Source organism: Phaseolus vulgaris, chromosome 5 (assembly GCF_000499845.2).
Source record: "Phaseolus vulgaris cultivar G19833 chromosome 5, P. vulgaris v2.0, whole genome shotgun sequence".
NCBI lineage: Eukaryota > Viridiplantae > Streptophyta > Magnoliopsida > Fabales > Fabaceae > Phaseolus > Phaseolus vulgaris.
In genome coordinates this window covers 36605622-36628103 of record NC_023755.2, presented here as the reverse complement: position 1 = coordinate 36628103, position 22482 = coordinate 36605622, and the positions used below count along the sequence as shown (strand labels likewise).

At 33.2% G+C, this 22482-nt stretch overlaps 2 protein-coding genes, 1 long non-coding RNA gene and 1 other non-coding gene across 4 annotated transcripts; 3 read left to right on the top strand and 1 right to left on the bottom strand.

Annotated features, from left to right (window-relative positions):
- Nucleotides 1-1515: 1515 nt before the first annotated feature.
- On the bottom strand, nt 1516-3423 carry LOC137835671 (uncharacterized). The gene is made up of 3 exons (XR_011085114.1): nt 3067-3423; nt 2768-2898; nt 1516-2656 (listed from the first exon to the last, which is right to left on the bottom strand). It is a non-coding gene; the product is annotated as an uncharacterized lncRNA (long non-coding RNA).
- Nucleotides 3424-9840: 6417 nt separating this feature from the next.
- On the top strand, nt 9841-13937 carry LOC137835670 (BTB/POZ domain-containing protein At3g44820). Its single transcript, XM_068644276.1, has 5 exons — nt 9841-9938; nt 10100-10242; nt 10438-10507; nt 11514-12728; nt 12820-13937. Exons 2-5 carry the CDS (start codon nt 10193-10195, stop codon nt 13387-13389), a joined length of 1905 nt encoding a protein of 634 aa, XP_068500377.1. The 5' UTR covers nt 9841-9938; nt 10100-10192; the 3' UTR covers nt 13390-13937.
- Nucleotides 13938-14958: 1021 nt separating this feature from the next.
- LOC137835669 (protein RETICULATA-RELATED 1, chloroplastic) lies at nt 14959-18582 on the top strand. The gene is made up of 7 exons (XM_068644275.1): nt 14959-15718; nt 15815-15913; nt 16323-16543; nt 16952-17021; nt 17247-17326; nt 17461-17525; nt 17994-18582. Exons 1-7 carry the CDS (start codon nt 15317-15319, stop codon nt 18185-18187), a joined length of 1131 nt encoding a protein of 376 aa, XP_068500376.1. The 5' UTR covers nt 14959-15316; the 3' UTR covers nt 18188-18582.
- Nucleotides 14963-15044, top strand: TRNAS-GCU (transfer RNA serine (anticodon GCU)). Its single transcript has one exon. It is a non-coding gene; the product is annotated as a tRNA-Ser (tRNA).
- Nucleotides 18583-22482: the final 3900 nt, after the last annotated feature.

Below are 22482 nucleotides of genomic sequence, written 5' to 3'. Positions count from 1 at the left end.
CGTAGAGAATTGTCCATTCTGAATCCATACTCCATCTCTCAAGCAATTGGTCTCGCTAAACTCATTGAAGACAAATACCGTGATTCCAAACCCAGAATCTCACGCCCTTTTCAAGTTCAGAACTACAACACCATCCATACTTCTTCCTAGTCACCACCCACAAGAACCACTCCAAACCACCAATCACAGACTACCCTACCCATTAAACGACTCACCCCAACTCAACTACAAGAGCGTCGTGCACAGGGATTATGTTATAACTGTGACGAGAAGTATATCCCAGGACACAAATGTACACCGTCTCGATTCCTGCTGCTCTTGGATGATCTTGACCCACCTCTGGATCCTGTGGAGGAACCATCCACCACTATAGAGTACCCAGAGACCATACATTTTCATTTATCACCACTGGCCCTATCTGGTAATCCATCGTCCCAAACCCTGAAATTTACTGGAATGATTCACAACCTTCCTGTCACCGTTCTGGTTGACTTTGGCAGCTCCCATAATATATTACAACCACGTATTGCTCACCACCTTCACCTACCCATTCAACCTAGTCCCCCCGTCGGTGATGGTAGGAAATGGTGCCTTTATCCAATGCCAAGGCATTTGTCCTTCCGTCGACATTTCCCTCCAAACATCAACTTTTACAATTCCCTTTTACCTCTTACCTATTGAAGGAGCTGATGTAGTATTGGGTATTGACTGGTTGCGTACCTTAGGACCTATTAAGGTAGATTTTTCCATCCCCAGCATTGCCTTCACCTACCAAAACCAACCCATCACTCTACAAGCGGCAACCACTTCTACACCCACCATAACAACCTACCATCAGTTTTGTCAATATCTCTCTACTAACTCCATTGCATCTCTCCATCTCTTGTCAATTGATAGCCCATCATCATCCCCAAGCTAGAAAGCAACCTACAAAATCCCTCTTCCCCATTATATTCCTTACCTTTTCCCATGCAAGCCATTCTCCTCCAACATCACACAATTTTTCAAATACCCCACGGGCTACCCCCACCGAGGCTACATGACCATCAAATTCCCCTCCTCCCACACACACCTCCTATCAATGTTAAACCATATCGCTACCCACACTCCCAGAAGGAAACTATCACTACTCTCATTCAAGAAATGTTGCAAGATGGTTTCATCAAACCTAGCAACAACCCTTTTCCATCCCCTGTCCTCCTTATAAAAAAGAAAGATGGTAGTTGGCGTTTTTGTGTTGACTACATAGCCTTAAATGCAGCCACCATCCGTGACCGCTTCCCAATACCAACCATCGATGAATTGCTAGATGAATTAGGTTCAGCTACAGTATTCACTAAGCTGGATTTATACGCAGGGTATCACCAAATAAGAGTCACCCCAAAGGACACCCATAAGACAACTTTTAGGACCACTGATGGACATTACGAATTTTTAGTCATGCCATTCGGCTTGACTAATGCACCCTCTACATTCCAAGCTGCTATGAATGATCTTCTTCGACCCTATTTAAGACGGTTTGTCCTAGTTTTTTTTGATGATATTTTAATTTACAGTCCTACATTACAAGATCATATTACTCATTTACAGATTATTCTGGATCTCTTAGACACTAAGCAATTCTTTGTGAAGTTAACCAAGTGCAGTTTTGCAACCACTCAAGTTCATTACTTAAGTCATATCATTTCTCTTGGTGGTGTTTCCCCTGACCCAGAAAAAGTCACTGCCATACATAATTGGCCACAACCACGTTCACTCACGGAACCCAGGGGCTTCCTCGGTCTCACCGGCTTTTATAGAAAATTTGTTCGACATTACGCCACTCTCGCCGCTCCTCTCACCGACTTATTACATAACCAGAAATTTATGTGGCCTGTGACCGCTGATACAGCTTTCACCGAATTGAAATTACAAATTGCAAAGGTTCCTACACTACACCTTCCAGATTTCAGCCAACCCTTTGTAGTGGAGACCGATGCGTCTGCAGTGGCAGTGGGGGCAGTGCTCAGCCAGAACAAACACCCACTTTCATTCTTCAGCAAGAAGATGTGTCCATGACTCCAAGCGTCATCCGTGTACGTAAGGGAGATGTATGCAATAACAGAAGCAGTAAAGAAATGGCGTCAGTACTTACTAGGCCCACACTTCAAAATTTTCACAGATCAACAAAGTTTGCATACATTACTGTCACAGACTATTCAAACACCAGAACAACAGAAATGGACATCAAAATTACAAGGATATGATTTTCAAATTTTATACCGACCTGGAAAACAAAATGTAGTTGCCGATGCTTTATCCCGCCAAGGAACACCAACACCTTCATTGTTGTTTGCTTTGTCTTCGCCGATTCCCCTCTTATTTCAAGAGTTACAACAGTTCTTCAAAACCTCAGAAGGTGCCCAGTTAATTCAATCTTGCACGCACGATCAACCCCAACCCAATTTGTTCTCAGTTCGCAATGAGATGTTGTTCTTTCGACACCGACTGTTCCTTCCGGCGTCCAATAAATTTAGAGAACAAATCCTCCACGAAATGCATGAGTCCCCCACAAATGGCCATTCCAGCCTCAAGCCTACCCTCGCCCAAATTGATGTCTCGTTTTATTGGCCAGGATGGACGCGGGATGTGAAACAATTTCTCCAACAGTGCGTCACTTGCCAAAGAAATAAATACATGCCAAAAAAAATTCAGGGGTTACTTCAACCTCTACCGACACCAGCACAAGTATGGAAAGATTTGTCTATGAATTTCATAATTCACTTACCTTCCTCTGCGGGTCACACGGTAGTTTGGGTTATCTGCGACCGCCTCACCAAGTACGCCCATTTTCTGGCTCTTCCCACCCACTTCACGGCGCAACAACTCGCACGACGCTTTGCTGTGGAGATCTTCCGCCTTCATGGAATGCCAAAAGCAGTCGTATCAGATCGAGATCCACTCTTTGTTAGCACGTTTTGGAGACAACTATTCAAAGCTCAGGGTACAACATTAAAATTTAGCTCTGCCTATCACCCACAAACGGATGGGCAAACTGAGGTTTTAAATAGAGGGCTCGAAGCTTACCTGCGATGTTTCACGGAGGACCACCCGCACACATGGTACCAATACCTCCACCTCGCAGAGTTATGGCACAATACGACTCATCACTCGGCTATTGGCACCTCTCCCTTCCATGCTCTATACGGTCGTCCACCTCCTACCATCTTGGATTTGTTGCACACACCTCGCGCTGACACCACTATCTCGGATCTGCTACATCAGCATACCTTAGTGTTGCACTCTCTCAAACATAATCTCCGCAGAACTCGCCAACGCATGTGCGACCAGGCAAATCGGCACCGTTCGGACCGCATGTTCAACGTAGATGATTGGGTCTGGGTTCGCCTCCAGCCATACTGCTAACAATCTGTGGAACGTCTTCCCTGTCAAAAACTATCTCCTCGCTACTCAGGATCAATACCAAATAAGCCGCCGCATAGGCACCGTTGCGTATGAGCTCAGATTACCTCCCTCCTCTCGCATCCATCCGGTCTTTCACGTCTCACTTCTCCGGCTTTTCAGAGGACCAACACCATATCCCTCCCCACACCCAAACTCAAACTCTATCAAGAACATTAACTCGACTAACCCTTTAAGTTCCACAATTCAAACCACACCTGACCCTCTGACTACACTGTCCTTGCCGCCCAATCAAAATGCGCCAACACATCTAATCCCAGCTGTGTCAAAGAGCCCAAATCTTGCGCCCCACACTTCACCTAATATTCATAAAGCCCCAACTACACGTAACCTCATTCATAACTCTGCGCATGCCACTACACATAATCTTTTAAATGCCCCTGGCCCACCCCTAAAAACCCGTGCCCCACCCACTCCTCATAATAACCCTTTATCTCAAGTCCCCACACCAACTACCGTAAACCACATTAGTTTCCCCCTCGAGCCCCGTGCCTCACCCACTCCCCTTAATACCTCAAACGTAGAAAACCCTAACCCGGGTCCAACAAGACCTACACCTATGTCCAAACCTTCACTCCCACACATTCACCAAATTCCTATAACAGCCAAGCCCAACCAATCAGCTCAACAACCCCACTTAACTCAACAAGAACATCAGACTCACTTTGAGGACAAAGTGTCTCAGCCAGCGGATGGTAATGTTACACCAGGGCCCAACAACATCAATAGGCCCAAACGTCAGATCAATAAACCTAGATGGATGAAAGACTTTCTGATTTAATGGGCCTAAAGAATGTTTAATTTAATTGTTTTCAATTTTCAATGTAATGTGACTTAAAGGGGAAGCCCATTGTATCCTTTGGTAAAACCCTATTTGAATACGAGTTCAATGAATGAAGAGGGAGCTTTGCCCTTGGTCTTAAAATTCTATCTCTCGTAGTTCTTAGTTCTTAGTATTACTGTAGCGAAAACCTAACAACGTGTTTTGTTTCTTTAGTTTTTTATGGAAATAATTACCACTCTTGGGAGTCGATCAATGGTTGCAACCCTTAGTGCTACAACATGGTAGTGTCTTGGATTGTCCATGTTATGTCTGCACCGATTTAGTAAAGTGTGTTATGGATGAATAAAGCTGAAGATATTTGGGTAAAAAGATCTTTCTATTATTATGTTTTTTCACTAAATTGAGGATTTTGTGGGATGAACTTGGTGGTTTTAAGCCTGATCTGATTTGTGTTTGTTCAACCAAATGTTCATGTGGAGTGCTTTTTGTTATTTTTCAAAGAAAAAGAGAGGATGCCTATGCCATTTTTTAATGGTCTTAATGAAGGTACTCTAATGTTTAATCACATGTTTTATTAATGGATCCAATACCTTCTATATCAAAGATTTTCTCATATAAGTCTCAACATGAAAGGTAGTTTCTCAGAAGCAACTACAAGTTGAACCTATAACCAACAATCGGGATCCACAAGTATAAACAACTGCAAGTTCTGTAGAAGATTGGGACATGTTGAAGTTGTATGCTCCAGAAAACACGGTTTTCCCTCCAACCAAAAAAATAAGAATGTGAAAAACAAGAAATTTTGCACATAGTTGTGGTAAAGATGGCCATAACATTGAAGTCTCCTATAAAAAACATTTGTTTTCTCCTCAACACAAGCTTTATAATAGAAGAAATAATATTGTTAATAATATAGAAATTGTTCGTGAAAGTAGTAATGAATCTGTTCAACATAATCAGAATGACACAAGATTTTTGTTTGAGCCAACAACAATATCAAGCTCATATGTTTTGATACATCAACAAGGAATGACAAATGACAATGACTCTATTGAGGTTAATTAGATTGGATCAGTCACTTTAAATCATGGACATAATTCTGCATCAACAAGTATGAAGGTAATCAATACTTTGATATTTCCAATTATATTATTTTTAGGGATAGAAAATCCTAGATTATTGATTCAGGAGCTATTGCCCATGTTTCATGTTTTTTCACAACAAAAAGATTCTTACAAATCTATTACTCTGGTTATTGTTACCTAATGGCAAGCATGCTAAGGCTACTCATATTGGAAATGTTAAATTGCAAAAAAATATATTTTAACTGATGTTTTTATTCATATTCGAGTTTACTTATAATCTGGTTTTCATATCTTGTTATATGAGATTATCTTTTTTCCTAAAACTTGTATCATTCAAGATACAAAGACCAGAGAGATGATTGGTACAATAGAGATTAAAATTGTTTATATGCTTTTTCTTTACACAATAATCTCTACATAAATATCAGTATCGCTATTAAGCAGAGAAATGATTAACAAAATATTAACCTTTGGCATGTTAGATTGGGACACCTATCTATTGAGAGATTGGACATAATAAAACACAAATATTCTTTTATTCATAATAACAAATATTTTATTTGTATTACTTCTGATCTTGCTAAGTAAAAAAAAAAAACTTTTGCTAGTAATTCTCATGCTAAAGATAATTTTGATCTTATGCATGTGGATATTTGAGGACCATGTTCTAGTATTTTTATGGATTATGTTCTAGTATTTTTATGGATGCATATAATGTATATAGATATTTTTTTTACTATAGTTGATGATCATACTTTTTTTACTTTTTTATTTAGTTATTTCTCATGAAAAACAAAATTGAAGCTTGAACTTGTTTGAGCAATTTTTTTAATATGTTAAAATTCAATTTTAGAAAATTGTTTAAATGTGTTAGAAGTGATAATAGTGTGGAATTTAAGATGAATGATTACTTTGATTCAAAAGGAATTGTACATCAAACTACCTATTAAAATATCGAAACAAAATGCTATTATTGAATGAAAATGTTAACATATTTTAAATATTATTGAAATTTTGTTGTTGTTCATGTAGTTTTCTGATAAACGTATTCCTACACCTTTTTTTGATAATATTTCTCTTTTTGGAAAATTGTATGATAATCTAAGTGAATGCCTTTGCTATATGAATAACATAAAGGCTTAGAGAAAGAAATTTGATCCTAAAGCTAGTCCTAGTACACTTTTGGGAAATAAGGAACCACTAAAGGATACTTAGTCTTTAATCTTGCTACTCACAGTATAAAAGTTTTCAAGAATTTTATATTCTATAAAAACAAACTTTCATTATAATATGATAATTATAAAAGTGATAAAAAACCTTGTTTACTTTTTGTGTAGCAATTTTGATATTGCTAAAACTTATGAGTTTGATAAATCTATTAATAATTATGATGAACCTACAAATTGTCAAACAATTAAGACTAATTATGGTTTGAGTGATTGTAATAAAAATAATTATTTTGTTGTTCCTATTAGACGTGTTTCTCAGATAAGGCAACTACCTACATATTTAAAAGATTATCAAGTTACTATTAATACTACTAAGACCAAGAGAATGTCTAGAAATAAGAATCACATATCTTTCTTTATGCCGTATGAAAGATTGTCACCATGTTTTAGATTGTTCATGTTTGTTGTGCAAGTTTATCGTGAACCTAAAAGTTACGAGGAAACTTGTAAGTATCCACATTGGAGGGCAACCATGAATGGCGAAATTATGGCTTTAGAAAACAATAATATTGGGTATGTTACTTTTTTATCGAAAAATAAATATTCTATAAGCTATAGATGGGTTATTAAAATTAAGCGCAAAGTTGATGGTAGTCTTTAGATATAAGGCCAGACTTGTAACCAAAGACTACACCCAATTAGGAGAATTATACTTTATTGACGCTTGTTCACCTGTAGTCAAATTAAATACGGTTAGACTTATTTTTCTCTGTTGTAGATGTTAATAATTGGTCTCTCAAACAATTAGATGTCAATAACGTTTTTTTTACATGAGAGTTCCATGAAGAGATATATATAGACATTCCTCTGGGTATGTATAATGTTTCTACTAGTGAGGTGTGTAAATTAAACAAGTCTTTGTGTGGTCTTAGGCAAACCAGTTGACAATGGTATAAAAACTTTCAACTTTCCTTGTTTCAGATGGTTATAGCCAATCTAATGCTAATCATACTTTATTTTTCAAATTCACAAATTGTATCGCACAACCATATTAGTGTATGTGGATGATAATATCCTTGTTGTAAATGATATAATTGAAATAAATTTGATAACAAATCTTCTTAACAACACCTTTAAATTTAAAAATCTTGGAGACTGGACATATATTTATTGGCTTGAAAGTGGTCAGAAATGACAAGAGAATACATTTATGTCAACACAAATATATTCTAGATTTATTTGAAAGTATGATAATGTGAGCTCCTATAATAACTCCTATGAATCATGTTGTTAAGATGACATTCATTTTAAGAGATAGTTTCATTATCCCTCCTTTTATAAAAGAATGATTGGAAGACTTATATATCTAACAAATACTACCGGATATAACTCAAGTTCTTCATGACCTTAGCAGCTTGTCTCAACTCCTATTAATGCTCATCATCAAGTGACCATGTGTATTTTGTGATATTTGAATCAAATGCTTGGAAAAGGAATATTTCTTGGTGATAGTAGTGAATTCTAGCTAAAATGGTATAGTGACTCTAATTAGGTAGAATGTGTTGATACTAGAAGATTATGACTGGATGCATAATTTATTTTGACAATTCTCTTATATCTTGTAGTTTAAGAATCAATATACTATCTTTATAAACTCCTCTAAAATTGAATATAGAGTTTTAACTTCAACTCAACTGCTAATGCATTAGAGTAGATTGTGTATCTTATTAATGACTTAAAATTGATTATAAACAACTAACTTATTTATCGTGACAATCAATATGTTAAACAAATTGCTACACTCTCGAGAAAAAAAATAAAACTAAGTAAAGAAATAATGTATGATACTGAATTTAGAAAGTACATAGAATCACATATATTATAGAAAGAAATATGTTTACACAAAACTTTTTCTAAAGACTTAGAAATTGAATTCTTTATAAATTGAAATGAACTTAAATAAAATCATTTTTTATACAATTTTAAAATATTGCAGTTGGAATGAGTGATCTTGAGGAGTGAAGTAATGACATTGTTTTATCTGGTATGATAAAGAAAATACTTATAATGATGAATCACTATATCTAAGAATGATTATTATTTGCACTCCTTTATATTTAAATTAGATATTCATAAAAAAAACACAATTTCATATTGATTAAAATACTAATTAAGTTCATTATTATTATTATTTTGTAAAGAAAATATTTTTAAATTGTTACTATTTTGGAAATAATGACAGTTGATCTGTTTAAAATTTATTTCTATTTCATGTACTTTAGTTAAAAATAAATACTACCTTATTTTCTAAGAAAATAATTTTTTTTTAAATGGAGACAGTTCAAAATTAAATAAAACCTATTACAAGCACATTTTTGTCTGCAAAATAAAAAATTGTATAATATATATATATATATATATATATATATATATTAAGAAGAAGATTACTTTTTTGTAGCATTTTTTATTTTTATCAACTAAATAAACTAAATAAATGTTAAACATGTTTATATATATATATAATTTATATGACAGTTAAAATGGAATCCTATTTTGACTTCATTTTCCTCTTCTATAACAAATGTTATTTCTTTTATTAATTTTATTTTTCAATATTTTTCTCTTTGTCAATTCTGTTACACCAAACAAACCATAAACGGTGACATGCATGTTAGCATTCCAAAAAAACGATGTCACCCATGTTTAAATGCGCAATAGTGGGTTCCACTCACCAAACAAGACCAAATGCAACCACTCGCACCCTGGTTAAGGTAACAAGTAAATGGAAGCCATTGGACATGATTCAACAGTAGGCAAAGTTGTTAAGCTCAACCCCAAAAGAATAACCAAACAAAACTTTATATAAAAAAAGGAGAGAGAGAAAGAAAATGAAGAAGGAAGAAAACAAATGAAGAGACAAAAACTAATTTCCACCTCACATCACACTCCCTCTCATTTTATTCACTGTAATCTTCTCCTTGGCCCCGACCACGCTCCTATGTGCCCTTTCTTATTCATTTCCATTCACTCACTTCATTCTTTTTTTATGACTTCAACCAACCACACTTTTCCTATGTCAATATTATATTCTTTTAACTTTCTATTTTCATTTGAAAAAATATTATTCTCAATTCCTTTATTTTAAATATATATTATTTTTATATATTCTCACATGAGTTAATACTTAAAAAAATTAAAACAAACTTTTGTTAAGTTAAAGAACTAAAAAAAGTTTAAGAAATTAAAAGAATATTTTAAGTAATTATTTTGACAGAAAGTTAAATCTTATTATTATGACTAGAAAATATTATTTATATATGTGGTGATATTAATATATATTATTTGTACCAAGGCTTTTAAGTTACGAAACTGGCGCTGCAATTTTTTATCAAAGCTTGCTTTACTTTACCTCGACAGTTTCTGCCGTCGTGATCCTGCGTCATTCTCTGTTCTTTTAGTTCCAATTTTCAATTCTTTAATTGTTCTATTTCTAGGGGCTATGCTCTCTGTGCCATACTTTGGCTAGTTTATTTTTCTTCCATGTAAAAGATACACTATTCATCTGTGCCTTTATCTTTTTCCCTTTTTTTTCTTTTTAGAAATAAGAAGAAGAGCCAACAATTTAGGAAAAAACAATGATGTTGTGTTGGTAGCGTAAGTGGGGAAAAAGAGGGTCTTTCCTTCCCTCAACCATGGCTCCTACTGGGAAGCTTTCCGGGTTTCGTCGAGAAGGCACTGATTGGTACTCCCTTTCTCAAAAAAAAATGTTTTGAAGTGAAAATTCGTGTTTTTTTTTCAATTGACTGATGAGAAAATGACACCTTTTGTTCACCTGATTACTGGGTGGAGTCCAAGTCAGACATGCATATCGAAAAGAAGAAAAAAAAGATTTTGATGTGATTTATGTTGTTAATTTTTTGGTTTGTGGTCTTGATAGGTTCTGCAATGGGGGACTGCCAAGTGATATCACTGTTTCCATCGAGGGTGTCACTTTCCATCTTCATAAGGTACCTGCTTTCCTTTCAGAAATTTGCTCTTCTCTCTCTGGTTTATTGATTGATGAAATAGTTGTTGGGTTTTTTTTGTGGTTCTGGTTTGTCCTACTGCTCTTTGTGTTTTTATTTTTTCGGAATTTGATCCAACCGCGTTAATGTGATTCATGGCTTTTGCTTCTACTTCTGGTTTCTTTCATCTCTGTTGTTTAAGTGTTGTAACTCAACATCCCTCTTCAAATAAGGGAATTGGATTAGACTTGCTAGAGATACCATACCACATGTTATGATGACCACTAAGCTTTCTTGGTTTCACCTTAAATTTCATCTATTTGTTGGAATTTAATGCAATTCCACCAGTTTATGGGCAACCTTGTATTCCTACACTGGAATCCACTTGTATGGTTTTCAAAGGTTGTGATGTTCTTGCTGGTTTTCTTTTTGGAGTTTGACTTTAATATTCCTTCAGCTTAAGGTCGGATAGAGCAGGGAGAAGACTGTCTTTAATTATAAATTGATTGTATTTCAGCTCATTTGGTACTGTTTAAGATGGTGGTTATAGAATTTTGCTTCTAAGTTGAGGATGTTATTCATGATGTATATCCATTGGTGCAGATATTTCAGTACTAATGCTTGACTTTCCCAGTTAGCGATGAAGCTAAAAATTTATCTAGTTCTCAAACTCGTTTTACTTTCATGATTTGCTGTTACGGAAGTAATGCGACTAGGTGAAGTATTTTGCTTTGCATGTCATGAACGCTTGTTCTTGTTTTGTCTAAATTAGCTTTCTTGGCTAAGAGGAAAAGTTTGAGCTTTGAGATATTTTTGGAAATTCCTTTGGGAACTGGTTTTTCCGTTTTTTTCAATTTGGACTCGATGCATAATTCCATGATGAACCAGTGAGCATTTCTGTATCACAATGCTTAATTTATGTTATGGTAATTATACTGTTACGTTATTGGTAAGTTATTTGTGTACTGAGTGCATTGGAGTTTGAGTAAGTTATGTAATGGAACTGCAGTTTCCTCTTGTGTCTAAAAGTGGAAAAATTGCTAAAGCACATGACGAGTTCAAGGATATCGACATGAAGACTCTGAAGATGGTGCTGGAAGATTTTCCTGGTGGTCCTGACACTTTCTTAATTGCAGCCAAATTCTGTTACGGGTATCGTGTGGAACTGACAGCCAGAAATGTAGTATTGGTTCACTGTGCTGCAGAATACCTTGAAATGACAGATGAATTTGGAGAAGGTAACTTGTTGTCAAAATCAGAGAGTTTTTTCCATAAAAACACATTGCGCAGCTGGAAAGATTGCATTTTGGCTCTCCAAAGTTCCGAGCCTGTTCTACCTAGAGCTGAAAAGCTTCAGTTAGTGGGCAAGTGTTTGAATGCTTTATCTATGATGGTTTGTACGGATCCAAGTTTGTTTGGATGGCCCATGAAGATGTATGGGAGTTTTCAGAGCCCTGGTGGAAGCATTCTTTGGAACGGCATAAATACTGGTGCCAGAATTAGGAGCTCAGAATCTGATTGGTGGTTTGAAGACATCTCATATCTCAGTGTGAGTTTGTTTGAGAGGCTAATTAAGACGATGCAAGCAAGAGGTATAAGACCTGAAAACCTAGCAGGTGCCATAATGTACTATTCTAGAAAGCACTTGCCAGGTCTAGGTCGATGGCAGGGTGGTCAAGGTGGCAAGACCAGAACAGTTGCAAGTTTCAGCTTGACGCCTGCCACAGTTGATCAGAGGGTTCTGTTGGAAAGCATTGAGAAGCTTCTTCCTGACAAGAAGGGGAAATCTTATTGCCGTTTCCTGCTGGGACTTCTTCGTGTGGCTTTGATATTGAATGTCACCCAAACTTGCAAGGATTCTTTGGAGAGGAGAATAGGGATGCAATTAGAACTTGCAACTTTGGATAGTCTTCTAATTCCTACCTATTCAGATTCAGATGCATTATATAACACTGAATGTATTGAACAGATAGTCCATTATTTTATATCTACAGAATCAAATTTAACTGCCTTTTCTCCTTCATCACGTGACCAGCAAACGCCAGCATCACCATCATCTGAGTCTTTGAGGAAGGTTTCGAAGTTGATGGATAGCTACATTGCAGAAATTGCTTCAGATGTTAATTTAAAACCGGGAAAGATACGCAGACTTGCAGATGCCCTCCCTGAGTCGTCAAGATTATTGCATGATGGGCTTTACAGGGCACTGGATATATATTTCAAGGTTTGATTTTTCTGAGCTACACTTTTACATAAAGACTTATTTGTGGTCATGGATTGTTAGTTTAATGATGACTGCTTATGCTATTGTGCAGGCTCATCCTTGGCTCTCTGATAGAGAGAAGGAAGAACTATGCAACATCATTGACTACCAGAAACTTTCAATCCATGCTTGTGCTCATGCATCCCAAAATGACAGGTTACCCCTCAGAGTTGTTCTTCAAGTGCTGTTCTTTGAACAACTGCATTTGAGAACAGCATTAGCTGGATGTCTCAATGCATTGGATGGTGAGATCGCTCCAGCGGCTCCCGTTCCTGTAACCGGCTTAGTTGAAACGGCCGGTGAAATTGTACAAAGAGATGGGTGGGTGACTGTTGTGCGTGAAAACCAGGTTTTAAAGGTGGATATGGATAGGATGAGTTCTAGAGTTGGAGAACTTGAAGAAGAGTTCAGTAAAATAAAGCAAGAAATGAAAAGTGTGGCAAAATCTCACAGCTCCCGAAGCTCCCCTCGGTTGGTTGCCAGGAAAATTGGGTGTAAGCTTGTTCCTCGGCCTTCAGATGCTCAACCAGAATCCCTCAATCGCACCGGATCCACACCAAGAGCATCCATTGAATGGGCACGGCGTTCCCTTAAGTCCAAGAACTCAGAAAGTTTTACTTGAGTATCAAGAAACCATAATCCCTCTTCATTTTATTCATATATATATAGCAGTGTTGTGTGTTATAAATTTTTTGTACAAGGGAAAGGGAAGGAAAATGTTTCTCAATCCATTATGCCCTTTTGTTTCACCTGTTTACATATTTGAACATTTTCCATTTCTTTCCCTTGTGTAAAGTTGGCTGTAAACTTATGTAGGCAATTTCACAAATTGTCCTGTTTGTTAGGGGAGTTGCTCCTGTATTTTACTATCCCTATAGATTTATTCTTCATTTGAAACAGTGAAAGATGTTTGTTTTAGACCCATTTGTGTAGAACATTATTGTCATCGAAGAAAGAATCTTCTATGTTCCCCCTACTGCAGATGCAAAGCTGATGCACAAAGGTTGGAGAACTAAAAATGTAACTCACAATGTTGTGCTTATAGCAGAGCTTCTTTTGTAGATGACAAATATTGTATAGTTGTGAGGACTGTAATTTCTTTACAAGTGACACAAATATTTTAAGCTCTATCATTTATGCTGTTTTTTCCCCTTAGTTAGGGTCGGCAAATTTGGAGTTTATGATGTCTGCTAACTCTTGCTTCTGTTAAAACTTTGATTAATTCAAAATACTTACTATCTCAATATACATTATACACAAATTTTAGTTTTAACTATATGATTTCACATCAAATACTATTAAATATAGGAAACTAGTGTTTTAATCCTTTCAAATGCGCATAATAAATATTTTTTGTATATAATTCTTTAAATAAATTAATTATATGATTTCAATAAAAAAAACTTATATTAAAATGTGAAAAATAAAACTAATTTGATTTAATTTTAAAGATAATATTGCATTTATGATAACAGTAATTTATTCAAAAATGAATTGAATTTAAAAATAGTTAAACATAACGTGTAGTTGTGCAAAATATTACTGATTTGGTATTTGTTATTGTTAATTCATTATAAATATCAAATTTTGTTTGTATACAAGATTTATGTTTCCAAATTTTTATACTACACTTAATGAGATCGTGTTAATCTAAGATCCATGAGTTTGAAGGACTAATTTATTTTATAAAAAGGTTAATTAACATTATGTCATTAATCACATTCAACAACTATTTACCGAATTTTAACTTGAACGTCGAAGTGTCTTCTGCAGTTACTTCATTCATGATCGATTACTGAATTCACCAAGAACAAATAATATGGAAGACAGAAAACATCTCCCTCCCAAATCTATGTGAGAACAATATGATTAACATATTTTTAATTTTTTACTACCCAAATATTATATAAAAGCTAAATTAAAAATACATGTGTGGAAATCAAATTAAAAATACTTAGTAATAATAAAAAACACTAAATTGATAAGTTTTACCCATAGGAACCAACTGAGAATAGGTTACAAAATCAGAGTTATATTTTATGTTTACCCTTAAAAAATATTAGTAACTCTTGTAACTCAAAATAAAATACAAAGATAATAACATACTAATAAGAGTTTTCTAAATTGTAAAATTTTAAAAAATCAGTGGGGTAGTAAATAGTGTATATAAGCACAATCAGAAATGAAAACCAACAGTCGCTTTGGCCGAGTGGTTAAGGCGTGTGCCTGCTAAGTACATGGGGTTTCCCCGCGAGAGTTCGAATCTCTCAGGCGACGTTTGCTTTTTTCTTTTTTTAACTTTTGTTCGAAATTTATTACTGTTATATAGAATTTCTAGTCACACTCGATTCCCGAATCCTGTTCGAAATATAGAATTTCTAGTCACATTCGATTCCCGAATCCTAAAGTAGAGCCCAATCTGTTGCAGTTGCAACCTATTATTCTGCGACTTTTTATATCTCTCTCGCAGTCACTTTTATTTCCCCACGCAGCATAAAAACAACACTCCTACACAAGTGTTTTGTTACCTCACGCGCCGCCGCACCAGCATGTCAACCTTCACCATTTCCAACAACAGCGCCGCAAAATGGCCACTCCCCAAATTCAACTCTTCCCACTTTTCCCCCTCCTCGCCCATCATTCTCCGCCAATCGCTTCTCCACGTGAGCGCCTTCAGGATCCACTGCGTCCCTCCCGAACCCCTCCTCCCGGTGTCAGAACATAATCAGCACTCTTTTGGCGGCGGCGGCGGAGATGGTGGTGATGCCGGCGGAGGAGGTGGCGGAGACAGAGACGGAGGAGGAGATGAAGAGTTTGGACCCCTTTTGAATTTTGAAGCGGTTATGAGAGAATCCGAAGCTCGTGGCGTGAAGCTGCCTTCGGATATGGTGGAGGCCGCCAGGATCACAGGCATCCGGGAAATGTTTCTTCTTCGTTACTTGGAGTTGCAGGTGGGTTCTCTCTAAAGTTTAAATTTTTGGGTTCAAAAAAATGTTTTTTCTTCCCTGATTGTTCTCAATTTGCCTTTTTTATTATTATTATTGCAGAGCTCGTCCTGGCCTCTGTCTTTCCTGATGCAGCATTGTTCCATGCTGAGAAATCGAATGCTCGCGGACCCTTCTTTTCTTTTCAAAGTTGGAACCGAGGTTTGTTTCTCAAAATTGTTAAATGTATAGTTTTTTTTTTGTGTTAATGGGTAGAAGGAAGAATGATAAAAAAATAGTTAGAGAGAAAATAATTGATGATAAAAAGAGAGATTGAAATAAGAGATAGAGCGGAAGTCAGTTGTAAGAGAAGATGCATGTGTAAATATAACAAGGTTGTGTTTGATTATAACTTAGAAAAATACTTTTGTCAATTTCAATGCACAATCAGAAGGAAGAAAATGTTTCTTTTAGAATGAAAGAACTTTTCAAGTCAAACATGTACAATTCTTTGTTCTGGGTATAATGATACCGTAATGGTTATGATGTGAATTTGATGATTGAATGTTTTTACTTTAATTTTTTTGGATTAGATGTGGCGACCTGATTATCATTGTTTTGGCATGTGCAGATTGTTATAGACTCTTGTTGTGCAACGTTTGCAGAGGTTCAGAAAAGGGGCAAAAATTTCTGGGCTGAATTTGAGTTGTATGCTGCTGATCTTTTGGTTGGAGTGGTTGTTGACATTGCTTTGGTGGGTCTGTTAGCACCCTATGCTCGAATTGGCAAGCCTTCATTGTCAAAAGGTTTACTTGGACAAATTCAACAGGCTACTGCGGCTCTTCCTAGCAGGTTAGTGTTTTGAAAGGGATGAAAATTTTGTGAATTCATTATTGCTGTTCCAATGTGAGATGTTCACATGGTGTCATGTATTCCATTTGCTGATCTTACCTATCGGATAAGACTTTTGTTCTTATTGTTGTTGTATTGTGGAGCACCCCATTAATTCTATAAAATTGTATATGGAAGCTGGGGTTATTTAGCAGTTCATTCTTAGATTGAGATTTATTGTATTATGTTATAATTACAGTAATTGTGAAAAGATCCTACGAAGATCTTCCACCCCTTCATTATGCATGATGGAAATATTTAGTTAACTTCAAATTGCTTATGTTGTTATAAGCTTCTCCAATCTTTTTAGAGATCTAGTGGAATGTGAAATTATGGATGCTGTGATACTGAATTACAATTTCAATGCAGTGTTTTTGAAGCTGAAAGACCGGGATGTAAATTCTCTGTGATGCAGCGCATTGCTACATACTTCTACAAGGTGCCCTGTGTTCTGAAAGTTTAAATGTTAAATAACTATTTAATTTATGGCAGAATACATCTTATTTACAAAACCCAGTAAATAATAGAATCAAACTCTCTGCATGGAATAGTATGCTTCCGATTGCTTTAGTATTATATATAGTGCTATACTGTTATATTTGTTTCTTTAATTGGTTTCTGGTATTGGTTTATTCTTGTGAATACCTGAAATTCTGTTTTTCAGGGTGCATTGTATGGATCGGTTGGCTTTGGATGTGGTATTATTGGTCAAGGAATTGCAAACATGATCATGAATGCTAAAAGGTATGCCTACCCAAGATGGGTTCTGTTGTATTGTTTTATTACAAAATTTCTTACTACTAATCCCTTGTTGGCTACATTATTATAATACATGCTTGAATTTTTAATTATGTAATGTTTTTTTATACTTAAAACAGGAGCATTAGGAAATCTGACGATGACATACCTGTGCCTCCTCTTCTGCAAAGTGCTGCTCTTTGGGGTATGTCTTGTCCTGTTTATTCAAATTTTCTATCTCTAGTCTGTTCAATTTCTTGGGTTGGCTCTGCTGTATTACAAACTACAAGCCATGAATTTTACTTTCAGAAAATGAGTTTCATATTCATGTTTCCATTATCTCTTAAAAAGTTGTTTCCATTATTCTCAAAAGAGTGTTCTATTTTGTTTCCTTGCTGCCAAGATGGACATAAACATTTGAGCCAACTTGTTGCATTATTTTCAACAAGGTTGCATTTACATATTCTCATGTACCTTTCAACTTCTTGAGAGATGAGAGGGAGAAAAGGAAAGTGAGGCCAGATTATTGTGCTAGAGTCACAGCCTCAAGAGGACATTGGATCATGTTTACCAACATTACATGTGGAGTGGTGTAACAGTGGTTGAAAAGATGGTGATGCTATAAGATTATTACCATGTAACTTGCTTTATTTGTTTTCCTTCTATGTATCAGGATTCTTCCTTGCTGTGTCTTCCAACACCCGTTACCAGATCATCAATGGACTAGAAAGCCTTGTTGAAGCATCTGTGGTGGCAAAGAGGGTCCCACTTGTTGCAATGGCATTCACTGTGGGTGTGCGATTTGGCAACAACATCTATGGGGGCATGCAGTTTATAGACTGGGCAAAACAGAGTGGAGTACAATGAGTGTCCACACTTAGCAAAATTTCACCTTTTTCAAAGTTTTGTCTGAAAGTCTTGTCCCAAGGAAAAAGGCTCTTTATCAAACCAAGAACTGAAACTCCCAGCATTTTTTTATCTGTAGGGCATCTTCTTGTGATTAAAATAGGACCATACCCTCTCTTCACTCTTCATTCCTCTTGTTTTTTCTTCTCTACAATTTTTCACTTTCATTATCCAATGTTATGTAACTTAGCTGTGGCAGATGAAGGGGAATTAAGCTCCTTTTAACTAGGTATGTTATTTCAGTTAAACTATCAAACTCTTTCCTTTGGGGAATTATAATTTATGTTGGATTACCTTACAAGGGAAATTCATAATTTAAAAAAAATAAAAATGTACTGAATTTGAATTACTTTCTAGATAGATTGTTTTATTTTTTAAATGTTTTTGTTTGTATATGACAATTCAAAATTATTAAGTTTTAATTTTATTGTTTAGATAGAGTATTTTAATTACAACAAAATATAAACTTTATTTTAAAAAATAATATTTAATAATTTAAAAATATTAGTAGATGATGAATTTTAATCCGTGACAATCGTACCATCTTTTAGCTAAAATTTGCTAAAAGAAATCATTTCAAAAGTTTTTTTTCAATATTATTTTTAGTTGATATTAATGCAATTATTTTAGTTAACATTGATTAAGTTTTTTTAAAAAAAATTATTAGTTGGAATTATTATTTTTTCTTACTTTTGAAGATAACTAAAAGATTCTCTTACTTGAAAAATGTTATAGTCAAAATTGATAGAAGTTTTTCTAATAAATATTAGAAAAATAGTGGTTACATTTTTTCCTAAAATTAATTTTGATAGTGTGATTTGAGAAATAATCAATTAGTTTTAGCTTTAAAAAATTATTTGTCAACATCATTTAAAAAGGACTAAACTGAAAACAAAATACAAGATAATAAATCAACATGTACACGTGAGATTGAAGAGAACATGACAAATTTTAAATTTTTTAAAATTTAAATTGTATATAGTTTTAAGCACTTGATTTCCTCTTAAAAATTTCAATAATTTTTTTAAAAATTATTCTATCTATAAAACATATTTTATTTTGAATTATTTTAAATTTTCTATTAAAATTATTTATTTTCTAAAAAAAATCCTCCAATTAACTATTTGAAATGAAATGAAACTCAGTAATAATGTTTGAAGTTTCCAATTTTGTCGTTTTAGAAACAATTGAACTACTACATAAAACTAATATAGATTATTTTAAAAATATTAATTTCAGTATTAAAAATTTGTACATTGGTGAATGATGACCTGTGTCCCGAAATAAATAAAAAAATCTATCAATTATGGAATAATTTGGTCATTATTAGTGTCTTTTAATGCTAGTTGTATAAAATTTATTAGGTGATATTATAAATTCAGAAGCAATTCTCTACATAATCACAAACTGAAGCATGCCTTTGTTTGTTAGCCCAAGAAAAATGAATTAACAATAAAAGGCACACTGCGAGGGGCCCACTCCAGCTGTAAACACAATGTTTTTAATTTTGACAGCTGTGAACTTAATCCGACTTCAATAGCGCAATTTCACAGAGGAAATGCTAATTTGAGATTCAATTTCAATAGTGTAATTTCTACATTTCTTTAGTCCAAATGTTTGGGAAATGATACCCATGGAGAGAGTTGAAGAACGAACATGAAAATGAGGAAGAGAAGAAAGCATGATTGAGGAAGAAAATTTGATTCTCACTTAGTTACATATTTTTCAACAATTAAGTGTTTAATAGTTAAGTATAGTTAATATATTATTAAAATGTATCTTATTTTTTATAATTATATTTATTTGTAAAGTTTGTAATGAAATATCTTGTTGATGGACCGTATTTAATATTTATTATTACTTAGATAAAGTTATTCAATTTATCGTATATTTGATGCATTAATTCTGACTGACTGAATAGTCTTCTATATTAGGTGGTGATCTGGTTTGTCCAACCTTATCACCCAAAAATTTATTCAGTTTATTATAGTACTAGTGAAAACACATGCGCGATTCATATTTTCTTCTTTTATTCAATTTTCACGATGATAGAAATGTAACATACATATAGAAATAATTTTGGATGAGTCGAAATTGAAAAACAAAAAATAGAGTGCATAGAGTGATTAAAAGTGTGAGATTTGGTGTGAAAATGCGTGAGAGTATGCTCTCTTTCTTGCCTTCAAATAATGAACTATGGGAAGAGTGTGAAGTCATATAAAAATTGTACATTAATATTAATTTAAAAAATAATTTTATTTTTTAAGTAATTAATAATGACAAAAGTAATTTGTATAAAAAAAACGGTTATAATAAAACCCTTGTTAAAGTGTCAAAATAAACTTTATTATTTTCTTTTACAACACATGCATGTATGGAAAGATTTCTTTTGGACACTTTTGAATGGATGTTGGGAAAGACTTATTTAAGAAAGTTTTTAATGCATGTATTTGTTAAGTGGTTAAGGAATGAATTATTTTTAAAACATATTTTTTAAGTTATTTTTTTTTTAAATTAAAAATGTTAAAATATTATAATGAATTATATTTTTTGGTGCACAAATATCAATAAATATTTTTTTTAATATGTTTGATTTATAGTTTTACTTTTAAAATATAACTCAATTTATTAGTTTTTAAAAGTTGGTAAAAATATTTAATTATATATTATTTTGTATAAGTTTCATATAAATTTATCATAATTACAGTTTTTAGTATTAGTATTTTTAAAAATTATAAATATAACTCATTTTTTAATTTTAAAAAAATTATTATCAATAATAATTATTCTTTAATATTTTCTAACTGTAATACTACAAAAATTAATAAAAAAATTGTTTTTATAAATATTTTTTGGTTTAATTAAATTTTAAGTTTCTTTTAAATTTGAGTATTTTTAATTGAATTATTGTCTTTTGTATCCACATATTTAAAAATGTGAAACTTTTTATTTAATATAAAATAATATTATGGTTAATATAAATGACAAGTGATTTTTAACATTTTAATTATGTTGGATAACCTCTTGAATGACTTTCATTTACTAGAAAAATATCATAATTAACACCATTGATATAATGTGACAATAATAATAATTTCTTATAATTCAATATGATTTTAATTAAAATAATAAAAAATACTTGTTGTGTTTTATATATTAACTAGGAAATCTTAAATTTCTTAAAGTGTAGAGACAAGTGAGTAAGATCACTCTACAATATCTTCTTATACAGATAATTCGGAAATATTAAATAGTGAGGACTTAATTGAAAAAATATAAAAATTTGCAATACTTAATAGAGCAAACAAATCTAAGAGACATTTAATTGAAAATATCTACATTTATGAAACTCTTAATTTTTTTATTTATTTTTTAATAATTATCATAATATTTTAATTTTAATTATGTCTTTTATATTTTATTATTATAAGAAGTGGATATATATATAGACGTAAAGAAGCATGAAATTTTCACTGGTTAATATAATTAAAATCAAAATGTTCCATTTTATTAACTTATTTTACTGTAGTTTTATAACATGCAAAACGTAAAGTATAACTCATTCAAACCTTTAATATGCTTATTAAATATTTTCTCGTAGAAAAAAAACTATAATTGAAGTAAAAATAAAAAGAACTTGATTTTATTTTAATGATATACCATTGAAGGTTCAATGAATAAAATATTCTATAAAACTATTAAAATAAGTAAGACATTAAATAAGGTAATATTCAATCAAAAGACATAAGTAAAAAAATTATATAATATTTTAACTCAATTAAAAATAAAGAAAATTAAGTTCGTGATCATCTGTCTTCATTTTATTTAGATGAGATGAATTAATTTTTTGAATCTGCCGGTAGAGCGAACCTGCCAACTAATCCATCATCTTTTATTTATGATACTTTTAAAAGTAATGTGATGCTTTTAAAATCAAAATTGATGATGATTATGGATATTTTTTGTAAAATTATATTTACAATAATTTTTTTATATATAATTAATTCATTGGGTATTATTGATATTTACTTTATTTTATTTAGATATTTTATTTGATTAGAATATTAGAGTTGATTTAATATTATTATTATCTCTTAATTTTTATTATAAAAAATAATATAAATAATTACAATCAAATAAATAAATTCTAAAAATTAAAAATAATGGACTAACTCACTAATTCATGATATAATTAATTAAACAAATTACTAATTTAAACTCGTATAATCTGATCAATCGGATCCAAACAGACACAA

Bases quoted from the DNA above. Each gene is read 5' to 3' on its own strand.
- LOC137835669 (XM_068644275.1), top strand. From the start codon at position 15,317: ATGTCAACCTTCACCATTTCCAACAACAGCGCCGCAAAATGGCCACTC. The intron at 15,719-15,814 runs GTGGGTTCTCTC...TTATTATTGCAG, and splicing joins TTCGTTACTTGGAGTTGCAG to AGCTCGTCCTGGCCTCTGTC. The intron at 17,022-17,246 runs GTGCCCTGTGTT...TCTGTTTTTCAG, and splicing joins TTGCTACATACTTCTACAAG to GGTGCATTGTATGGATCGGT.
- LOC137835670 (XM_068644276.1), top strand. From the start codon at position 10,193: ATGGCTCCTACTGGGAAGCTTTCCGGGTTTCGTCGAGAAGGCACTGAT. The intron at 10,243-10,437 runs GTACTCCCTTTC...TGGTCTTGATAG, and splicing joins CGTCGAGAAGGCACTGATTG to GTTCTGCAATGGGGGACTGC. The intron at 12,729-12,819 runs GTTTGATTTTTC...GCTATTGTGCAG, and splicing joins CACTGGATATATATTTCAAG to GCTCATCCTTGGCTCTCTGA.